At 34.5% G+C, this 19,076-nt stretch overlaps 1 protein-coding gene across 2 annotated transcripts; it reads right to left on the reverse strand.

Moving 5' to 3' along the window:
- Window positions 1–9,783: 9,783 nt before the first annotated feature.
- On the reverse strand, window positions 9,784–18,416 carry Bicd (Microtubule-associated protein Bicaudal D). 2 transcript variants are annotated; one of them, XM_072004373.1, is made up of 8 exons: window positions 17,959–18,416; window positions 17,508–17,648; window positions 16,590–17,426; window positions 16,349–16,495; window positions 16,018–16,050; window positions 14,329–14,758; window positions 13,987–14,241; window positions 9,784–13,366 (listed from the first exon to the last, which is right to left on the reverse strand). In XM_072004373.1, exons 1-8 carry the CDS (start codon window positions 18,166–18,168, stop codon window positions 13,086–13,088), a joined length of 2,334 nt encoding a protein of 777 aa, XP_071860474.1. In that variant the 5' UTR covers window positions 18,169–18,416; the 3' UTR covers window positions 9,784–13,085. The 2 variants fall into 2 exon arrangements, with proteins under 2 accessions (XP_071860474.1, XP_071860475.1); XM_072004374.1 differs by lacking the exon at window positions 16,018–16,050.
- Window positions 18,417–19,076: the final 660 nt, after the last annotated feature.

Here is a 19,076-nt window from a genome sequence, read left to right on the forward strand (position 1 = left end):
TTCCGACGTGACGAGTAGTTGAGTAATTAGAGGGTTTTGGTGATTGTTAACTCTTGTGCTGTGTCTATTGCTGAATTTGGATAATTCTTCTTCGACCGTGGGTATCTTGAGGTCGTGATGTATCGTTTCTTTGGTGACGTACCAAGGTGCGTCTATCAGGGATCTTAAGGTTTTCGATTGGAATCGTTGGAGAATTTCTATGTTGGAATTACTCGCTGTTCCCCATAGTTGGATTCCATAGGTCCAAACAGGTTTCAACATGGCCTTGTATAGTGTAATTTTACTTTGCGCGTTTAAGTTGGAACGTCGACCGATGAGCCAGTAGAATTTTTTAAATTTTGCTTTGAGTCGTTCGGTTTTATCTAAGATATGTTGTTTCCGTGTCAATCTTCCGTCCAGAATCATGCCCAGATATCTGACTGAGTTTTCTTAGAAGTGGTGACCATTTCAACATTAAGAATGTTTTACGCTCGTAACAGAAATCATTTTAATTGTCTCAGTGTTGATATATCTTAATATTTGTTTAATATATCTTGATAACTAATATTTGCCCACGAAAAAACTAACAGAGGGCTTTCATAACAAACACAAAACGCTCGAAACGTAATTGGTACAACGGTGTTTGACTGAAACGGTACATGTAATAAAACTTTAATCGGCCAAGAAACAATCTGCAAACGGTATTATTAACGTTCTGTCGCGGGTTAAAACCATCCTGCTTAGGTTCCCAACTATCGCGCGTCTCGAAAGGCAAAGCACACGATCCACTTCGAAGATACACCTCGTACATCTGCCGGAAACCCCCACGGAACTCGAGATCCGGTTTCTGGTTCCACTTAACGTGCACGTCACGACGTAACCAGAAAACGAACGTGCACGTCAATTTCGTCCTCAGAACTTTCTCACTTTCGCGCTCGATCCACGAACGAGCAACCCCACGACCACGCCAACAATCAAGAAACACGGACAAGAGTAGCCTCTAATTGACAAGATTAAAGAACGTAACTCGTCAAGGTGCCTTTAATTAGACCTCCTTTGATGCCTCTTCTTTTACGATCGGTCCAACGATTCCACGATGAGTCTGATCGTTCTGACAGACCTTTGACAAGGGCGTTAAACTCGTCGTTTTCACTCCACCAAGTTGTATTCGTTTCGAGAATTCTCGGATGAGAGAGCGGAGGCTGGACGCAAATACGACGAGTTAATGACTCGAGACAACGCGTAAGGCTACTGGCAAACGGCCAGAACAGTGAAAATTCCACGAGGAATTGGAATTTTCGTTACTGGATCGGAAAATTCGAGGAGATCGGAGGAGAGGCTAGCGAACGTGGCCGAAGGAACGGCCACGGCACAGCTTATTGCGCCGTTTTTGCGTCCAAGCGGCAACCTTCGACCGGCCACCACTTCTGCCTGTTTATCTCGTTTCGAATATGCGACCAACCGGACGTCACTGTGTTGGCAGAGAAAGATTAGGATCCGAGTGGGAACGGATTTGCAAAAATAGGCACGAGGAACTTGCCTCGATTTTACGACGCTATACTCTTCGTTTTAAGCGCTACCCAACTACCAAACGAATTTACTATTAGCTATTCCATTCGTCTTTGAAACGAAACGTTAAATGATTTTTTATATAAAATCAGCAAATATACGATCGGTGAAATTTTCAGCGAACAGTGACAAACAAAAATTTTGACTAAATTTTCTTACAAAATCATGCGCAAATCGGTGAACCTTAACAATTTCCTATTTAATTTACCTGTAAGATAATTTTCAAACGTACAGTTTTGATTTAGGCGACAATTTAAATTAATATTTAAATTAATTTAGGAAATGAAACTTTTCGTAAGACACGCTTCCCGAGAAAAAGAAATTTCTAAATTTATCATACGCGTGTATTACACCGATTCTTTACTAACTTAAACACTAACTCAAACTCTATTTTCTCCAATATTAAGTCTTAAACGGAAAAATTGTATTCCACGTTTTCGACTTATTTTGACACGTAGAACGACCTCCTATCGATTGTTATTTAGTTGTGTCCGGTTCATAATTAGCCAGGCGAAAAAATACCCGGTAAATTTTTTAACTCGATTTTCTCGAAAACCAAGCCGAGAATGAACAAATTTCATGCTATATTTTTTCCCTTATTTTCCCACGAGGAATCACATTGTTTCCGCTTTTACGCGTTATTCGGTCGGACCCTGTGTAATCAATTAAGTTAAACTTGCCACGATTTTACCACACTCTTCTTCGTTTTAAATAATTTCTATCAAACTGAATAACCGGATACATTTCGAAAGATTTAAATAGATTATTAAATGAAATCGTCATTGAAATAAAAAGTAGGAAATTGATTCGATCTCGATTTCACTGTTCGTTTCAGTTTATGGGGTCGATTGGACGCGTCGAAACTTTCCTAGAAACATCGTGACTGATTTCAGTAACCGAATGAACGGATAGAATCCAACCCTTCGAGCGATAACCTTTTTCAACTATTCTATTTTCTCGCCGGTAAAAAGTAGACTTAGATTTAAGTGCTTTATCGCTAAATTCCGATTCAACTATAGCAATTAAATCAAAAATGAAGTCGCACCACTTACTCTAAATTCGTAATCGGAGAAAAAAGTCGAAGAATTCGTAAGAACTTCGTATTCGCGTCACAGTTACAGTTTGATGAAAATCTAAATAACAAAATAAGAAAAATTAAGGAATAGTTCTATAATCTTCAATTACCCGACTAATAACCAGTAATTTTGAATTAATATTTACCGTCGCGCTTGATCGTTCGTTCCAGATAAATCGTGAAGACACGACGAAAGCAGTAGAATAAAATTTAAACGAACAAGTAAAAGTATTTTCATAATTAAATTCGTTCTTTCCTATATTAATTCTCCAAGTTAAAAATGGATCACCCGGTATTTAATAGAAATGCCAGTAGAAAGAAAAAAAATATCAAAGTTACGCTCGACGATTTTATTTTCCTTTAATCATCATCGAATTCTTCTAAGCCAAATATTTAGCTATTCCGGTTATTCTAGTCACGTACCGAGGAAAAATGAAATCACCTTGAAGTAAGAACGATAGCAATCGCATGTTTCGCGCAAGAACAAACAAGTATTTTTATTTGCTAAAAGTACTATTTACTCCGGGGAAGGAAACAAATTGTGTTTATACTACGAATTATCAAATCGGGAAGAAACGCTATGAAACGATTCTTTGAAGAAAGCAGAATGCCTTTATTAACGTGGATCGACCTTAATAACGTATCGAATAATTTATCTAATTTATTTAGCGATGTTTATCTATAAAAAAAGATATCCTCTACCGATACAGTTGTTTATATAAATTATTAAATTTGTTTTCAGTTATCGAAATAATCAACGTCCAAATAATTTTCAATATCGTAAATTCTGCTTCAATTAATCGAATTAACGCAACATCGATGGAATATATTTAAGCATCAACTGTTTATATTTGAAATGTTATTTGTTCGCGAGAAAAGAGAATTTTATAATCGACTACGGTTCGTCGATTTCATCTAAAAGATAACGATTATTAATAAATTACTAATACGGGACGTTTCAGCCGTAAACGATCAAACTTTACCGGTTTGTTCTACGAGTAGAAAGAAGGAAAAAAATGTTACATAAACACGGATCTGCAAACGTTTTACCAAAGAGTTGTAACATACTATATACGAAACCTAAAGGCAAATGAACGAATATTATCGCGAAAGATGGGAAACATATCAAACGTGCTAAATTATACAAAGTGAAACTCTCTGGAAAGTTCAACATGATCTCGAAACAGAATGTTACAGCGGCTGTGTTTTAATGAACGTTATTACCATATCGATTGTTCTAGTGAAAATTCGGCCCGGTTAATCGTGCCTTCGTCATCGACGGTGCACACACGCCTCCATAATATCCTCTAGAAGGTAATTAAATATAACGACCCTTAGTACGTGTAAATTTAATTAGCAGCTGCTCAGCCATATTAAATGGATTGAACAGCTGAAGTCGTAGTCCTGTTTGGTCGCAATCACTCAAACGGAATAACGAACTAAAGATGCTATTACGCGTTACCTATTCCTTGTACGATCTTCGCTAGACTAGATTAATTCATATATTAAACATTGTTTCTTTAAACGTATCTAACGATAATATCCTCGAAACGCGACTCGTTCGATCGATTTAATCCTCGTGTAATTTTTGCAAAATATGTTTGACTAAATGCCCAGGCAGGTGGATTCGAGCAGACAGTACGTAACGATTCCTTCGAATAAACGGCATTGTTACGATACGATGGAATTTTATTCGAATTATATTCCGAACGTTTACTCTGGATGTTCGTATAGTTTACAAATCGTTAATTCATTCGACGATAAATCCCATTTGTTCCGGTGAAAATTGTAGAAATTTCGGTGCGTTATGTGCTTTCTTACAAAAACACCGAAAATTGAGATACGTTGCTAATAAAAGAAGATGGTCGTCAAAGTCTAAAAATGTTACGTCGCGAAAGCGTTTAACCTCCGTAGTCGAACGGATCTGTGGGGAAAACGATGAAAACGCAAACGACTACAATTCGTGTTACAAATGATTATATTTCACTTTATGTTACAAAAAGAATCTCTAATGCGGGTAATGTCCCGATTTTATAGTTTAATAACGTTCAACTTCAGCAACCACGCTCGTGGCCTGAACATTCTGCGCTGTCGTTACACGTTTCTTCACCCGGTAAATAAGTATCGCTTGAACATCTACTTAGTATCTACTATCGATATCGTCTGATTAACACGAGCGACGCTCTCGTCTGACTAACTTCGCAATTATAAGAATAATAAACACGGAGTAATAGGGGAGAAGGATGGAAGGAAAAAAGTTACGAATTCGCTACAAACTTCACGGTTGCGATCTTTGATCGATCTCCGTTCTACGATTACACAAGGTTGTCTTACACATAAGATGTTAGGTACGTGTATACACGTCTACGAAGAAAATATACCAAGTTAAGTTCTTCGGTATTCGAGTGTCTTATCGTAACGTTGAAACGTCTCTTTTTCGTCTTATGATGGCGTTTTACACTAATGTGCATTTACACTATTTACAAAGACATCGGGTCCATGCACGAGCACGCTGTCGGATTAAAAGGTGCGCTTTCTTTGGTTCTAAACGTCTATCAATGACGAAGGATACAATGTTCAAGTAACGTGGAATAATATCGTAGAACGTAGGAAGATTACAGCCGACGAACGTGACAAGGATTTTTATAGGAGAACACGTTTATTACCAGAAAATCGTCTTTTTATTTAGTTTCGAAAAGTAACGCTTGTCTCGATGCTTATCATCTTTTGCTTTGGGGAAACTTCAATTTTTCAGCTATTTTTGAAAGATCTTCAAACCTAATAAGTTATTTCAATTAAGATTCTCTTATTCGACAAGAACGATATCAAAAGTAGACAATAAATAAGAGTATACTTCGATATCATGTTTCTCAGCTGTAATCCTCGATCGAGTTTGATTTGGTATTTTTGATAAAATAGAATCTCTATAAAAATAGCTTTGTGTTTAGCAACGATCTCCGAGCTTTTGTAAACGTTTCGTTTTAAACTTTAGTGAACCATTACGATGCCACTGGAAGATCTAAGAAGAGTCGAGTAATCGTAGACCACATTTTCACGTGGTATATATAAACATGGTTTTACGAAGACGTAGCAAAGCTAACGGAACGAGAGATTGTATAACTTCTAGCTATGAATCACTGTTTTAATTTCACTGCCTAGACTAATCCTATAAGAGTAACTACATATATGCCACTACCTACGTTCTAGGGAATACAATCATTATAGTTTTATACCTACTGCTAGCGATTTTACTAAGATCGGATATCAATATCTCTAGTATATCATATTCCAACTATCTGTGGCATCGAAATGCTTCACCGGTTCGATCAAAAATTTTACCAAATAAAGTAGAACCTTGATCGTCTGAACTGATCGCAACGCGTTGGCGTACCTAATAATCGAATAATTTCGAACGATTCATACGAGACGATTATTCGCTTATTTCCAATTATTTTAGAAATATTAGGTTGGCAATAAAGTGATTGCGAATTTTGTCACTAGGTGGTATTGACAAAATCCGCAATCACTCAGTTGCCAGCCCAATATTAACGTGCAAACAGAGACAAAAGATTTAGACTGAAAACGTAACGATTTGTATGGTGCGATGCTACTTAAGAAAGCATCGATCCAAATTTTCCATCGATCGATATTCCGATCGTCGATCGTTCCATGGATCGGTGTTCTGGTATAATCGAGGTTCTACTTTAAAATCTCGGAAAAGAAAAATGTAAGCAGGATACCGTTTCAACGAAACGACGCGTTCCTTCGCCATTGAAAGACGTTCTTCTAACGTGAAACGATGAAAAATGGAATCGGTAAAAAAGAACAGATGAAAAATCGGTATCTCCTCGACGTTTTGACTAAATGTGGACCCTGTTAAGGTGCAAGAAACACACGAACGTCCTCGAAGACGTAAAAGCTCGTACCCATCCTAACCCCATGTATCTTTCTGGTCGACAATAATTTCAGCGCAAGCTACGCAATCGGTTAAATCGCTTAGTCTATGCCGTTTACAGGCTATAGTCTTATTCGGTACTCGACCGTTTTCTTTTTACTTGCTAACGTTCGTATAATACGATCTAAGCCAAACACGAACACACCACCGCCAGGAAGTCAGCCAGAATTGGGACGCAATCAGAGCTTTTATGGAAGCCTTGAGCAAATCTGCCTGCCAGTTATTCCCGATATCCCATTTTTCTCGATTACCCCGCCGGCAGGTAGACTCTGATGTTTATTGTTTTTTAATAATCTTCTTATTGGATTTTTCTCTTTTTTCTTTTCTTTTTTTTTCTCTTTCTCTCTCTATCTCTCTCGCTCGCTCGCTCGCTCTCTCTCTCTCTCTCTCGCTCTCGCTTTCTCTCTCTCTCTCTCTCGTTCGCGCGCTCTCCCTCTAAATTTATATCAAATCGTTCTCGATCAACTTTCTCACGAATGTAAAAATATAACGACGTTTGTCTCTCTTGTTCTTTCTTTTACATTCTTCCGTGTTTTTCTCTTTTTTTTTTTCTTTCGTTTTCTTCGACGTTACACGATATCGATCACTTCGATCGTTTATCTTTCTCTCCTTTCTGTTAACCGTATAAGCTCGATGAAGGATAAACAGAAAGAAATAATCGTTCGTTCGAGAGATTATTTTTAATGCGAGTCGCAAACGAATTTTTTAACCCTCGTCCGATAAATGCTGGATCATCGTCACGAACGTCGGACATTTTATCTCGCAGCGAAAAAGCCTTTTTCCGGAAAGATTCTTTTCTTAACGTAGTTCAATATATCGATAATTTACATCGTAAGATGTACGTGATGCGAAGGTGATAACAGATTCATAACGAAACAAGTAGAAACTAAAAGCAGGGAAAACTATCGAGTATTTAATCTCCACGTCTATGTATGTATATCCTGACACACGTAACTTGGAGCTTGATAAGAACGAAATATCTGCGTAAGTCAGAATTGCTCCAACTTTCGTCGTCCGAGGGTTAACAAACCATTAATACGATAAAACGTTTCTAAAATGATAGTAATCGTTTAATACCGGTATTGTCGAAATGCAAGACGATGTTTCTTTTAAACGGCACATACTAGTTTTAATAAGTGACTCGCAGCATTGTGAAAAGTAGAGAACAGACGTTTTATATTTGTCTTTTGTATGGACGAAAACAGTTTGAAAATCTTCGATAAATTTCTCCTTTGAAACAACAGTATGGTCGATCGTATTTTTCGATCTACTACATTCGCGGAGCAAAAGAACACGTTTCTACGGATTCTTCCTTTGGGAATTTCAACGGGGTAATGCCTACGAAGAGCTTTGCCGATACATATAATATGAGACGAAGGAACTTTGTGAAGGACGTAAGTACGTGAAGGATAATAAAATCCCTCGAAAGGACAGAATGTCTTTGGCAAAAGTCACTTACAGCTTTGCGCTTTGGCGACCGAATTTCGTTCCTTCTTTTCTCGTCGGAAAACCTTTGCTTCTCCCATCTCTTCTCGTCTTTCTTTATGCAAAGAATATACGCGCATAATTATCAAGATAATTACGTCTCGAATTATATCAAGAAATTTAGCGTTTTAACCCTTTGAGGAATGTTTCCTTTAAAACAATACGATATATCGCAATTATGTAATAATTATGTATAACATATATATAATATAATAAAATAAAAGAAAGTATATAACAATTTTATATAATAATTAATGCCATTTAAATAATTCCAGATTTATAGTACTCTATGCTACAGAACGATACGATATTTCTCGATTAAAATCATCAAAAGGATCCATGTGTATGTACCTAAGCTGCGTTTGTTTGCCAAGTGATCACGAGATTTTAACAGCGTTACATCAACACCTTTATCACAACGATTTTGTCGATAATACAACGTATCAATATCTATGTTGATATCGGTATTACTATTCGTATCGATATTCCGGATGTTACAAATATTTACATCCCAAATTTGTTAAATATTTTAACAATTGGATATTCAGGTATTTGAGCACTCGAATACATATGTTTTCGGATACTTGGTCTCTCAGTCATTCAGATACTTCGATACCTTGCTACTTGGGTCTCTTAATGTTCGGGTGCATAAGTATATATTTGTATATATGACATTTAAGTGCATGAATATATGGGTATTTACGTGCCTGATTATACACAGGCAATTATAACTACTCAAATACTCGAGGATCTATATATATATGTGTGTGTGTTATTCATCTCGTAAATAATGCCATTTTGCTACAATACGTACGTATGTACGAGTATATTAGATACGAATAAACGATTATTTGCCAATAATTAATCGATAACGTATCATCTCTCGTGCCTAAAATTGTTTTGTCCATTAACATAGTAATTTTAGTAATTTTCCTATTAAATTTTTAGAAGACCTTTTAATAAAACTCCTCTTACGACGACTTTAAACTCAACTCTCAAACAAGTCTCGTTACTTTACGGAACGATCCGATATTTTCTGAATACTAGAGTACATTAGTAATCGAGTAATTTAATACGCAGATATAAAAGTATTCTAGTACATATTTGAATATCTAGATGTTCGAATTATTACCTACATGAGCGTGTAGATATGTATTTTAAAGTGCTCGAATACTTCGATACATGGATACGTTTTGTTATATAATATATGGATTAAAACTTGAACGATGAAAACGCACTTTGTTCCCCAAAGGGTTAATATCATACAACATCCGATAGAAATTATTAGAATTAGTATTTTGCTTCGAAACGATTTCGAATCGCCTTTGAACAGCGCGGACGGCAAGGCGAAAAGTTAAGGACGAATTTCTTTACGTTAAGGACGAAGTCGGAAGGAGAATGTAGTAACTAATAACAATAAGAATAATCGAGAAAGAAAAGAACATTTTTCTCTGGTTCTTTCCTGGCAGTGGCGTGAAGGGAAGGGAAGGGACGGTGGCTTGAGGCTGGCTCGGTTTATGGACATAAATTAGAACTACCTGTGTCTATCGCACGAACTTCGACTCAATAATGTAGTTTTAAATGGAAAAAGAGAAATTAATTTACAATAATGTACGTGTAACTCTCGCTTGAACATCTACATAATGAAACTGAGGAGGAAAACATATACAGCAAATAAGTAACAAAAATAAAAATGGGAAAATAACATAAAACAAAAAAATAATCTTTGAATTTTATTCCATTGATTGTTAGCTAATGTTAACCAAGGGGAAACAAAAACATAAATAAGATTTTTTCGTCTCTAGTTAAAACCGTAGACACAGGCAATACAATAACTATACGGTATAAATACAATAATAGTGATAACTGATCAATTGATTGATAGTCAATGAACGTTCGATAAATTCTCTTTAGGTACTCATCTGGATTCCGCGACGAAGCTGACAGCAATATCGCAATAATTAATATACAATTGCAATGTCGTTAATAATAATAGTAATAATGACAATAATAATAATAATAACACTAATCATGTTAATAACAAATTTGATTAAAGACGGTTCACAATAAACGTACATGTCATATACATATGCAGGATATACTTCCTTACATAAAAATTTTCACCATGATTCAAAATAAATATTATCCTAATAAAAACGTACGTCTGATAAATATGAAGCATGTATATATAATAAATATTGCCTTTTCAATTAACATTAGAGCAGAAGAAACGTTAAAAACTTGCAATTAATATGACTCTCGATAAAAAGCTTGTGAAATTGCACGAATATAACTGCGTTTAAATATCCTGCATAATGTACCAAGCACATTATGCTTGTATCTCTACGAAAATATACGCACACACACACGCTCGCGCGCACTTCGACGAATAATTAAAATTTCAATGTAATTAGCGCTGGTAAATCTCGCAGAGACATTAGATGCCCATAAAATACTTTTCTTTTGCTTTTACGAAAATGAAAATTTCGCTTGCATACTGCAACTCAACATCGTACCATTTTATATATACACTCTCCTATTTTTTTCTTCTTCATTTATTTTACATTCTGTTTTAACAGAACGAAATGAAAAAAAGATGTATGGATATATATATATTTCGAGTGCTACAACAAAATGGATTGCAACAAATATACAAATAAACAGGATCCTCTGGCACAATAATTTACTAATAATATTAGTTAGCTTAATAACTAATAATATTATTAAGTAAACTAGAACAGTATTAGTGAAATAACAAGTGACAAGTTGTGAATCGTAAACTTCTGTTGCACAAATAGTTTTTATAATTTTACAGTTTTCGCTGTTTAAACAGTTTAACTTGACTTGTTCGCTGAAGAAACTTGTTACTGTTGCGCAAGAGAATTAATTAGCATTGGTAACTTGTAACTAGTGATGGGATCAGGTTCGATATGTGCTTAATGCTTATAAATCAGAGTCGTATCTAATAGCCAAGGTTCGCTTCGTGGGATTCGAATAGTACTCGTAACATGTAATGATTCGTTCATTGTACTTGCCAAGTATCCGATCTACAAAAGGTATTTTCAAGTAACTCAAACTGAATACTCGAGTTTCGAAAATCTACTCACAAGTACATCGATATTGGAATGAATAAATACTCTTACGAGTACTAATCGAGTCGTGAGCGTCAGGAAAGCACCATATATCATATTTATACCCTTGCGAGACGAATTTACTTCGAATTTGTCGCGTTCAAGATCGAATCTACTACAAATTTACGCGAAAGTACTGCTTCCTTTTTTTTGAAATGCTTATGAACGATTCAAATCTAACGAATCGCTGTTCAAACCTACTTGCGATGTATTTGAACCCATCACTACTTGTATCTTGTAGCTTGGAAAATTTCGCTAATAATATTAGTTCAATTGTGCAAGGAGGTTCGAAAATTTAAAGAATTAAAAAAGTAGCATGCATATTCATAAATAATATATAGCCACCTTAGGTTGCATCTGGTAATTAGTTATGTTTCTAGTGTCAAGTACTAAAATCCAATATCACTAAAGCAATTATTACACATTGATCAATACCAAAAAGTACAGTTGCTAGTAAAAAAGAAAATGGTTAAAATAGATAAACAGACATAAATTAACAACAATCAAGACTATTAAATAAAATTATAGTGAATGCAATAATATCGCTAATATATATATTATAATAATAATAAAAAGCTGCCCAAATTACACAAAATTGATTCGAAGCCTATTTAGGCCAAGTTTTATGAAATACTACAAAAAAGTCCTTTCTCGTAAAGATTATAAAATCACAAAATACCATCGTATAATAATAATCTATCAAAAAACGAGTTAAAATGCATTAAAGAACAGTGATTGAAATAAAAGTGTGGAATAAAATATAATAAAACTGTTTTCGCGCAAATGGTAAAATAATACTTCTTTGTCACGATCAAAGTATATTAATCTGAGAAACTACTTGGAGAATGGGTCCCTAATTCTGTTATTCTGCTACTCTGTACTTTTTTTTCTCAACTCTACACGTCTATGATTTTTTTTCCATTCTACTTTGATTATAAACGATTATAAACTCTACGGTCGCGCACAATAATATTGTCTCTATGGTATGTAATGTAAAGTTCTCGTTTTTCTTTTCCCTTGTCTACCTAAAAACAGTATACGTCCATTTTATCATGCATTCTCCTTAATAGAAAAAACTTACTATATAACCATATGAACCATCCATGCGGAATTATTTCCTATATGATTACACAATAATACTCAATATCATACCAAAAGGTGAAAAATATAAATCTAGCTACGAAGAAGAATATACGATTGCTAAATTGTAGAAACAAACACATTTACAATAAAAATTCCACATTTCGTTAAAGAAAGGACAATAGATTAAAAATCAATTCTAGATATCGATAAGCGTGCTACTCACGAGAACCGTTGATCGATTCTGCGTGAATAAATCTCCAAGCATAGAATATTTTAGCAACTCTGCAACAATGTCGCCGCGTGAAATAAAAATCTTGCACAACAGAAACGCATTCTATGCTTGTTAGACATCTCTACTAACAATATTGGTAACAGAAGGCAGAGATTTCTATCAGTTTCTACGATATGGAGCAACATCGATACAAGAACATATGAACATTTTAAAACTTTTCAAATGTCCTGATCCGTGTCCCTTGTAACGCGTATTAGAAAAGCTGTTCTTCGCAACGAGAACAATCTTTAGTCTTTCGATCTTATCAGATGGAGTCGAAATTTGTAAAAATATTCACACGGCATAATATATCCATAGTCCTACTCTATATTTGTAGTAAATTACACGATGAAAAAAATGTTTGTAATGCTAACTTGTTTCCCTGTTCTGCTACTGTGGTAAAAAGTAATCTTGAGCAAGCATAGCTACATTTTTTCTGTAGGAATGCAGATGTGAATGTGACAATAAACAGTAAGAAAGAAAAGTTTAAAATCCTCGTTTTTCTCAGAACAGCTTGCTCCACATCTTCATCATTTTCTAGAAGAAATCTCTGCCTAAATGAGGACGGTTCGTCTGTTGCGACATTCGCATTCTACCTCGTCCATTTGCACTAGCGGCGTGTCTTCGAGTATTCCGTAATTCTCGATCGACCTCCAGTTCTTCCAATTTCATAGTCAAAACGAGTTTTTGCTGCACGGCCAGACGTAACAGGGAGTTCAATGTTTTTCTATCGTCTTCTGCAGCGGCTAATTGACGTTGGAGCTCGTCAACTTGTGTCACATATTCTTCGCAACGTGCGGCAAACATCGCACGCAAACCTGAGAAGTGTGGTTAGCAGGTATTAACACCAAATACGAAGAAGCACCATAAAGGTAAATATCAAAAGCATGATAAAGAATTAAGAAATAATGCGTTAGTTATATGTAAAGGGAAAAATTATTCGTAAAAATTAACGTAATGAATATGTAGAATTTAAGAACTATTTTAAGTATTACAAGGCGATCGAAGCATAGGAAACTCTTCCTCTAATTCTAATAGATATTAATGACCATTCTTTTAGTAAGTACAGCCAATTTTACAAAAAAAAGAACATTATTTACATGTTAAGGTAGTAAATATATTATTAAGATAATAAGTATTATTTACATATTAATTATATATTTTTGCTATGAAATGAAACAGTATTGTTGATAACAAACTCCTAATGCCACTGCAAAATCAATTGTAGTGCAACTCATTACAAGCAATAAAATGTACATAAATGCTGGTAATCGCGATTAGTTTCACGTTAAGAAGTTAATACGCAAATGTTAGAAACACAAAAAATAGAAAAAAAAGGATAAATTAACTATACTCTTAAGTGTCATCTTAAGTATTATTACTCTAAACATAATGTATACATTGTTACAAACTTGAATAAACTTCATAATCAACTTACTTGAGAATGTTGCGGCATTTTCTTTTAACATTCTAAGTTCATTCCTCAGTTTCAACATAGTCTCATTAACGATACTCTTCTCATTTTCATATTTGCCCTTCAAATTCGTAAGTGCTACTTCTGCGGTATTCTTGTTCGATTTAAGCACCGTTCTCAAAGTCGCGATTTGCTCGCGTTTAGCCGATAACAAGGCCTTCAATCTAATTACTTGTTCTTGTAAATCTGCTACTTCCGCCTTGTTCTCATTCACTGAACCTGTGATTTGCAACGAAGAAACGGTACATTATAAATTATGCGTCAATTGAATAAGCAAGTAAAAATTATGAAATTGCTCAAACTTACCCTCGCAAACGTTACAGACATTCGACTGCATTCCTTTAACTTTGGAAAGTTCGATCGTATGCTCTACGGCACTTCGAAGGTGTTTTATTTGATCCATCGCAGTTTCTATATGTTTGGCGACTTCTTTCGCTTTACTCAGACTTTCTAAGTCCTTGATTTGAATGTCGGTTTTAAACAAAGTCCGACACCATTCTATCTTTCCATTCTCTTCTTCCTTCTCTGGGACGATCTTCTCGTGATCGAGGACCACCCGTGAAGGAATTTCTCCATTAACGGTGCAAACATGATGATAAAGTTGCGCTAATTCGTCAGAGATATTTTGCAAATCGTTTTGTGCAGAATCAAGAAAACCACCAGCTTCCACTGCAAGTTTTGAGAGAATAGAAATATCGGATTCAAGTTGTATGCTTCTCTGTTCTGTATCTAAAAGCTGAAATACAATAAATAATCTTTATATTCGTATTAACTTTATTTCCCAAAAATAATACTATTTTTATCATTTGCTGTATATTCATTGCGATTTTATATACAGAGTGTTTCCCGTCTTACCCAACAAATTGCAGACACATAATCTACAAATAAAAATAAGGAGAGAATGTTATATAAGGTTTAAGCATAATCACCTTATTACAAAGTTGCAAGCAAATATTTAACATAACGTGAACAAACCAAAGATTTGCAGAATCAATTAATCATAACAAACTAATGTAACTAATTAATAATTCAGTTGCTGATATTCAGTAAAATTCTGAATAAATCTGCAATTAATAAATCCCATAATATATCAATATCAAGTTTGTATTAACAAACGAGAGTATTTTAAAATGAGAAATGAATTTTTAAGAGATTGTCATCAACAATATTAGCTATGCGAATAATCTCAAAATATCACATAAAAAGAAGGAAAATATAATCAATATTTCATATTCTATAATACTGAACTCATTGCTATATATATATATACATATTATGTAGCATTAAATATTTGTAATATACTTTACATATACTAAATATAACTTTGTAGCAAAGCAAAACTTCATATACCATCTCTTTATTATTTTGACTTCTAGATTATAGTTTCATAGCTCGTCGAGTAAGAAAGGGAACACTCTGTGTAATATCAGTTTTAAAAACTTCGAGTACAAAATTAGATTGTTTACATATCAAGAAAACAGTACTTGGCAATTGAAATAATTTTTGCAAGACTGTACAAGATTGTATATGTATAGAATGTCTGTTTGAACATCGTGCAAACAGGCTCTGTGAATCTGACTCATGCTACGTTAGATGCAAGTAGAAACGAATAGAAGGAGAGTATTCATTGAATTTCTGTTCCTAAGCACATTCTATTTTAAAGCCACAGTGCATAGCGATTGAGATCCGTACATTTATTCGGGCATTCGATAGAAGAACATTCAAATAGACGCTAATGTGTCAACTCGTTTGTGAAAACAAATGCTAATACATATAAAATTTGTGATAAAATTCACAAAGGAGTTTATAATTTGTGATATGATATATTCGTCAGTAGCCATAGGAATATGTATAGTTAAATATATGAAATTATCAAAAGCAACGATGAGTTGTTAGGACACTGAAAAGCAATCTGTACGAATCATTAAAGGAGCCAAAAGACAAGTTGTTATTATAATAATTGGTAAATACGTCAAAGGGACCACACGTTCCAACCTTTTCTCGAAGGCTCTTCTCTGACTCGGGGATCTGAAATGCCATAATTTCTATTCAAAGTCTAAATTTTGAATATTAAATGTCATTGTGTCAGAGTCACAGTTTGTTGTTGTTATTTACATGTACCAAATTTTTCATCAATGAAGATTTATTAGATTACCGACTTACATTTCTGTTCTTCATAATAGTTGCCGCAATGTTGCTGTTTATAAATTTGTAAGACAAGAGGCATTATACAAAAATGAAAAAAAAAATAAAATGAACGATAATAAAAAGGTAAAAATAAAGAGAATGAAATAAAAAATGAAAACAGTGTTAAAATATTATGTACCTTGTTTCTAAGATTTGTTAATTCTGTACGCAGTTGTTGAGTTGAATCAGATATAGTTAAACCATTTTCTAAGTCAGCCAAATCCTTTTGTAGTTGATTCACTTCACGCGCGGACATAGTGCTCCATTGATGATACTGCATTATCGCCTAAAATAAAACACAAGATTACATACATCAAGTGCAAGATATTATAATACAAGAAATTGAAAAAAATTTGTTTCAGTATATTTTGTATATATACCTGATTCAACTTATCTAATGTTGTTTCTTCAGTTTGTTTTTCAGGTAACTTGGAGTGAAGGTGATGTAATGACTGCACATGAGCTGCTAGTTGCACTATACGCGCAACAAAGGACTGTAATTCATTCTGACTTTTCTCAACTGCATATTGCGACTCCCGCAAATTTTGCGTAAGATGAGCTTTCTCAGATTCTGCTAATTCCAATTGTTTTTCTAATTTCTTCAATTCATTCAAATGAATCTCAGAGAATAAATCAACTTGTTTATCAGTAGCAGAAGTCCCTGGTTCTTGAGTTTTTAAGTCTGCTTCAATTCTACGTAATGCAGGAGAATCATCTTCCCCATCACTACATATTGTTTGATCTTCCGTAATTCCTCTAATAGAAAGTGCAAGATTGCTAAGATTATAAATTGATTCACTATTAATTCTTTGATCCAACTCCTTCTTAAGAGCATATTTCGCTTCGCGCTCAGCTTGTAAAGATTCAAGCGCTTCTTCCATTTGCTTCTCGGCAATCTTTTTTAAATTTGTTAATTCTTCAACTTGACTATTTAGAAGTTCCACCTCTTCTGTCAATCTCCTTATTTCATGTTTGGCACCTTCAAATTCTACTTGACTGGATCTTAAACCAGACACTTGTTTCTGTAATGAAATATTCTCATCTTCCAATTCCGAATAGTCTTGGAGAAGTCGAGCTTCTCGAAATCTACATTCACGTAACATAGTACGTAAGGATTTTCTTTCTGCCTCTGCTTGTTGATGATCTTTTCCAACTTCTTCGCGTTCTTGCAGCGCATGATCGCGTTCTGCTTGCACAAGTTCCAATTCATGACGTAACTAGATAAAATAATATCAAACGATAAACGTACGTACATCATAGAAATTGTCATTGATACGTCTTTTAAAAATAGCACATACCTGTTTGGCTTCATTTTCCAATTCGATGATCTGTGTCTGAAGAGATGTTTCTCTTGCGGCACTTTCGCTAAGAAGAGTCTCTTCTTGTTCTATACCACTTTTTGTAGTTAATTTTGTGGTTGTCTGAAATTTTGCTAAAGCCTAGAAGAATGTAAAATATAATTATTTGCATAGAAAACTTAATTTAACTAATGCCATTTTGAAATTAGAAACTATCTTGATTATAGCAATAAATTTCATACTAATATGCTATCTAATTCAATTAATGCACATTTAATTGCCTTACTAAAGCACGCGGTAATTAATGCCCGATAACTATGATCTGATTTACGAGAAACATATGTTAGAGAAATGGAAAATTAAAAATGCAAGTAATCGTCCCAAAAATTTTCGATAAAATGACAATTAGGTAATTCACGTGCACCAAAATATGAAAGGTAATTGAACTAACCTCTTGCGTGATTTCTAGCTCGTGTTTCGTGTTTTCGTAGAGGGCCTCGAGATCGTTGCATCTTTGTTGCAGGGCGGACTTCTCCTCGAGCAAAGCGAGACCGTATTGAGCAGATTGTATTTTTTCCGTAGAAGCTAAATCTAGTTCCCGTGATAGCCTTTCGATCTCGATCCTGAGTTCCTCTATCGTGACTCCTTCTGTCGTGGCCATTGCTGTGCGCACCGTTTAAGATCAGTTCGCTCCCTTTTCCGTCGAATGCTTTCTCGTCGTTACCGCAAATAAATCGGAGCATCGGCGGTCGTAATGTATTTTGAACGTCAAGGCATCATGCGAATGTTCGTGATGCTATTTTCTTGGCGTGCCCACTTCCCGAAGTCTCACATCTTCCGAATATTCACGACCGTTTGACAGACGTGAGATTAAGGTGAGAGGGCACGGGAAACTCACACAAACCGGATACATATTCCTATACATGTTCCACGTTCCTAGATTCTTATTTCGTTATTCCACCGTTCCGTTCTGTTATACCATCAACATGACATCGTCATTTTTTTTAGCGATCGGAATTTTAATAACTTCCTCCAATTCTGGACGAAGAGATTTTTTTTCTTACAATCAATTTTTTAAACATTTCAAATATATAGCGAATGAAATTATTCATTCTTTTCAAAAGATATCCTTTAGATCTTCATATATATATGAAAGCTTAAGGTACATAAATATTTTAGTTGGAAAATTTTTGGCAATATTGTAAGTTTTAGTAGATTATCATTGTGAATAAATAATTTAAGTATTTACATGTGTACAGTTTTACTACCTTTTGAAACTCGATTCCTTTTCCCAAGACTGTAACGTTTATTTAATTATCTAAAATGCGATGCAAAACGAATAAAATTAAAAAAATACTAAAATGTTCAGAGAATAATAATCAGCATGCATATAACAAAGTAATTCATTAACTACATACATTTTGCGTCGTTAAATTACCATTTATATAAACAAATACACGTTGCAAAATTATAAATTGGATATTTATCATGCTGATAAATTATACAAGAGAATTTGAACATTACGATACTTAAAGTACTTCTATGTAGAAGTTAACGAAAAGATATGAA

Source organism: Bombus fervidus, chromosome 5 (assembly GCF_041682495.2).
Source record: "Bombus fervidus isolate BK054 chromosome 5, iyBomFerv1, whole genome shotgun sequence".
NCBI lineage: Eukaryota > Metazoa > Arthropoda > Insecta > Hymenoptera > Apidae > Bombus > Bombus fervidus.

Excerpts from the sequence above, each read along its gene's own strand:
- Bicd (XM_072004373.1), bottom strand. The coding sequence starts at position 18,168 with ATGGCCACGACAGAAGGAGTCACGATAGAGGAACTCAGGATCGAGATC. Across the intron at positions 16,051-16,348 it reads TAACAAATCTTAGAAACAAG|ATCCCCGAGTCAGAGAAGAG; the intron begins GTACATAATATT and ends ATGGCATTTCAG. Across the intron at positions 14,759-16,017 it reads AGAAGAGCCTTCGAGAAAAG|CTTTTAGATACAGAACAGAG; the intron begins GTTGGAACGTGT and ends ATTGTATTTCAG.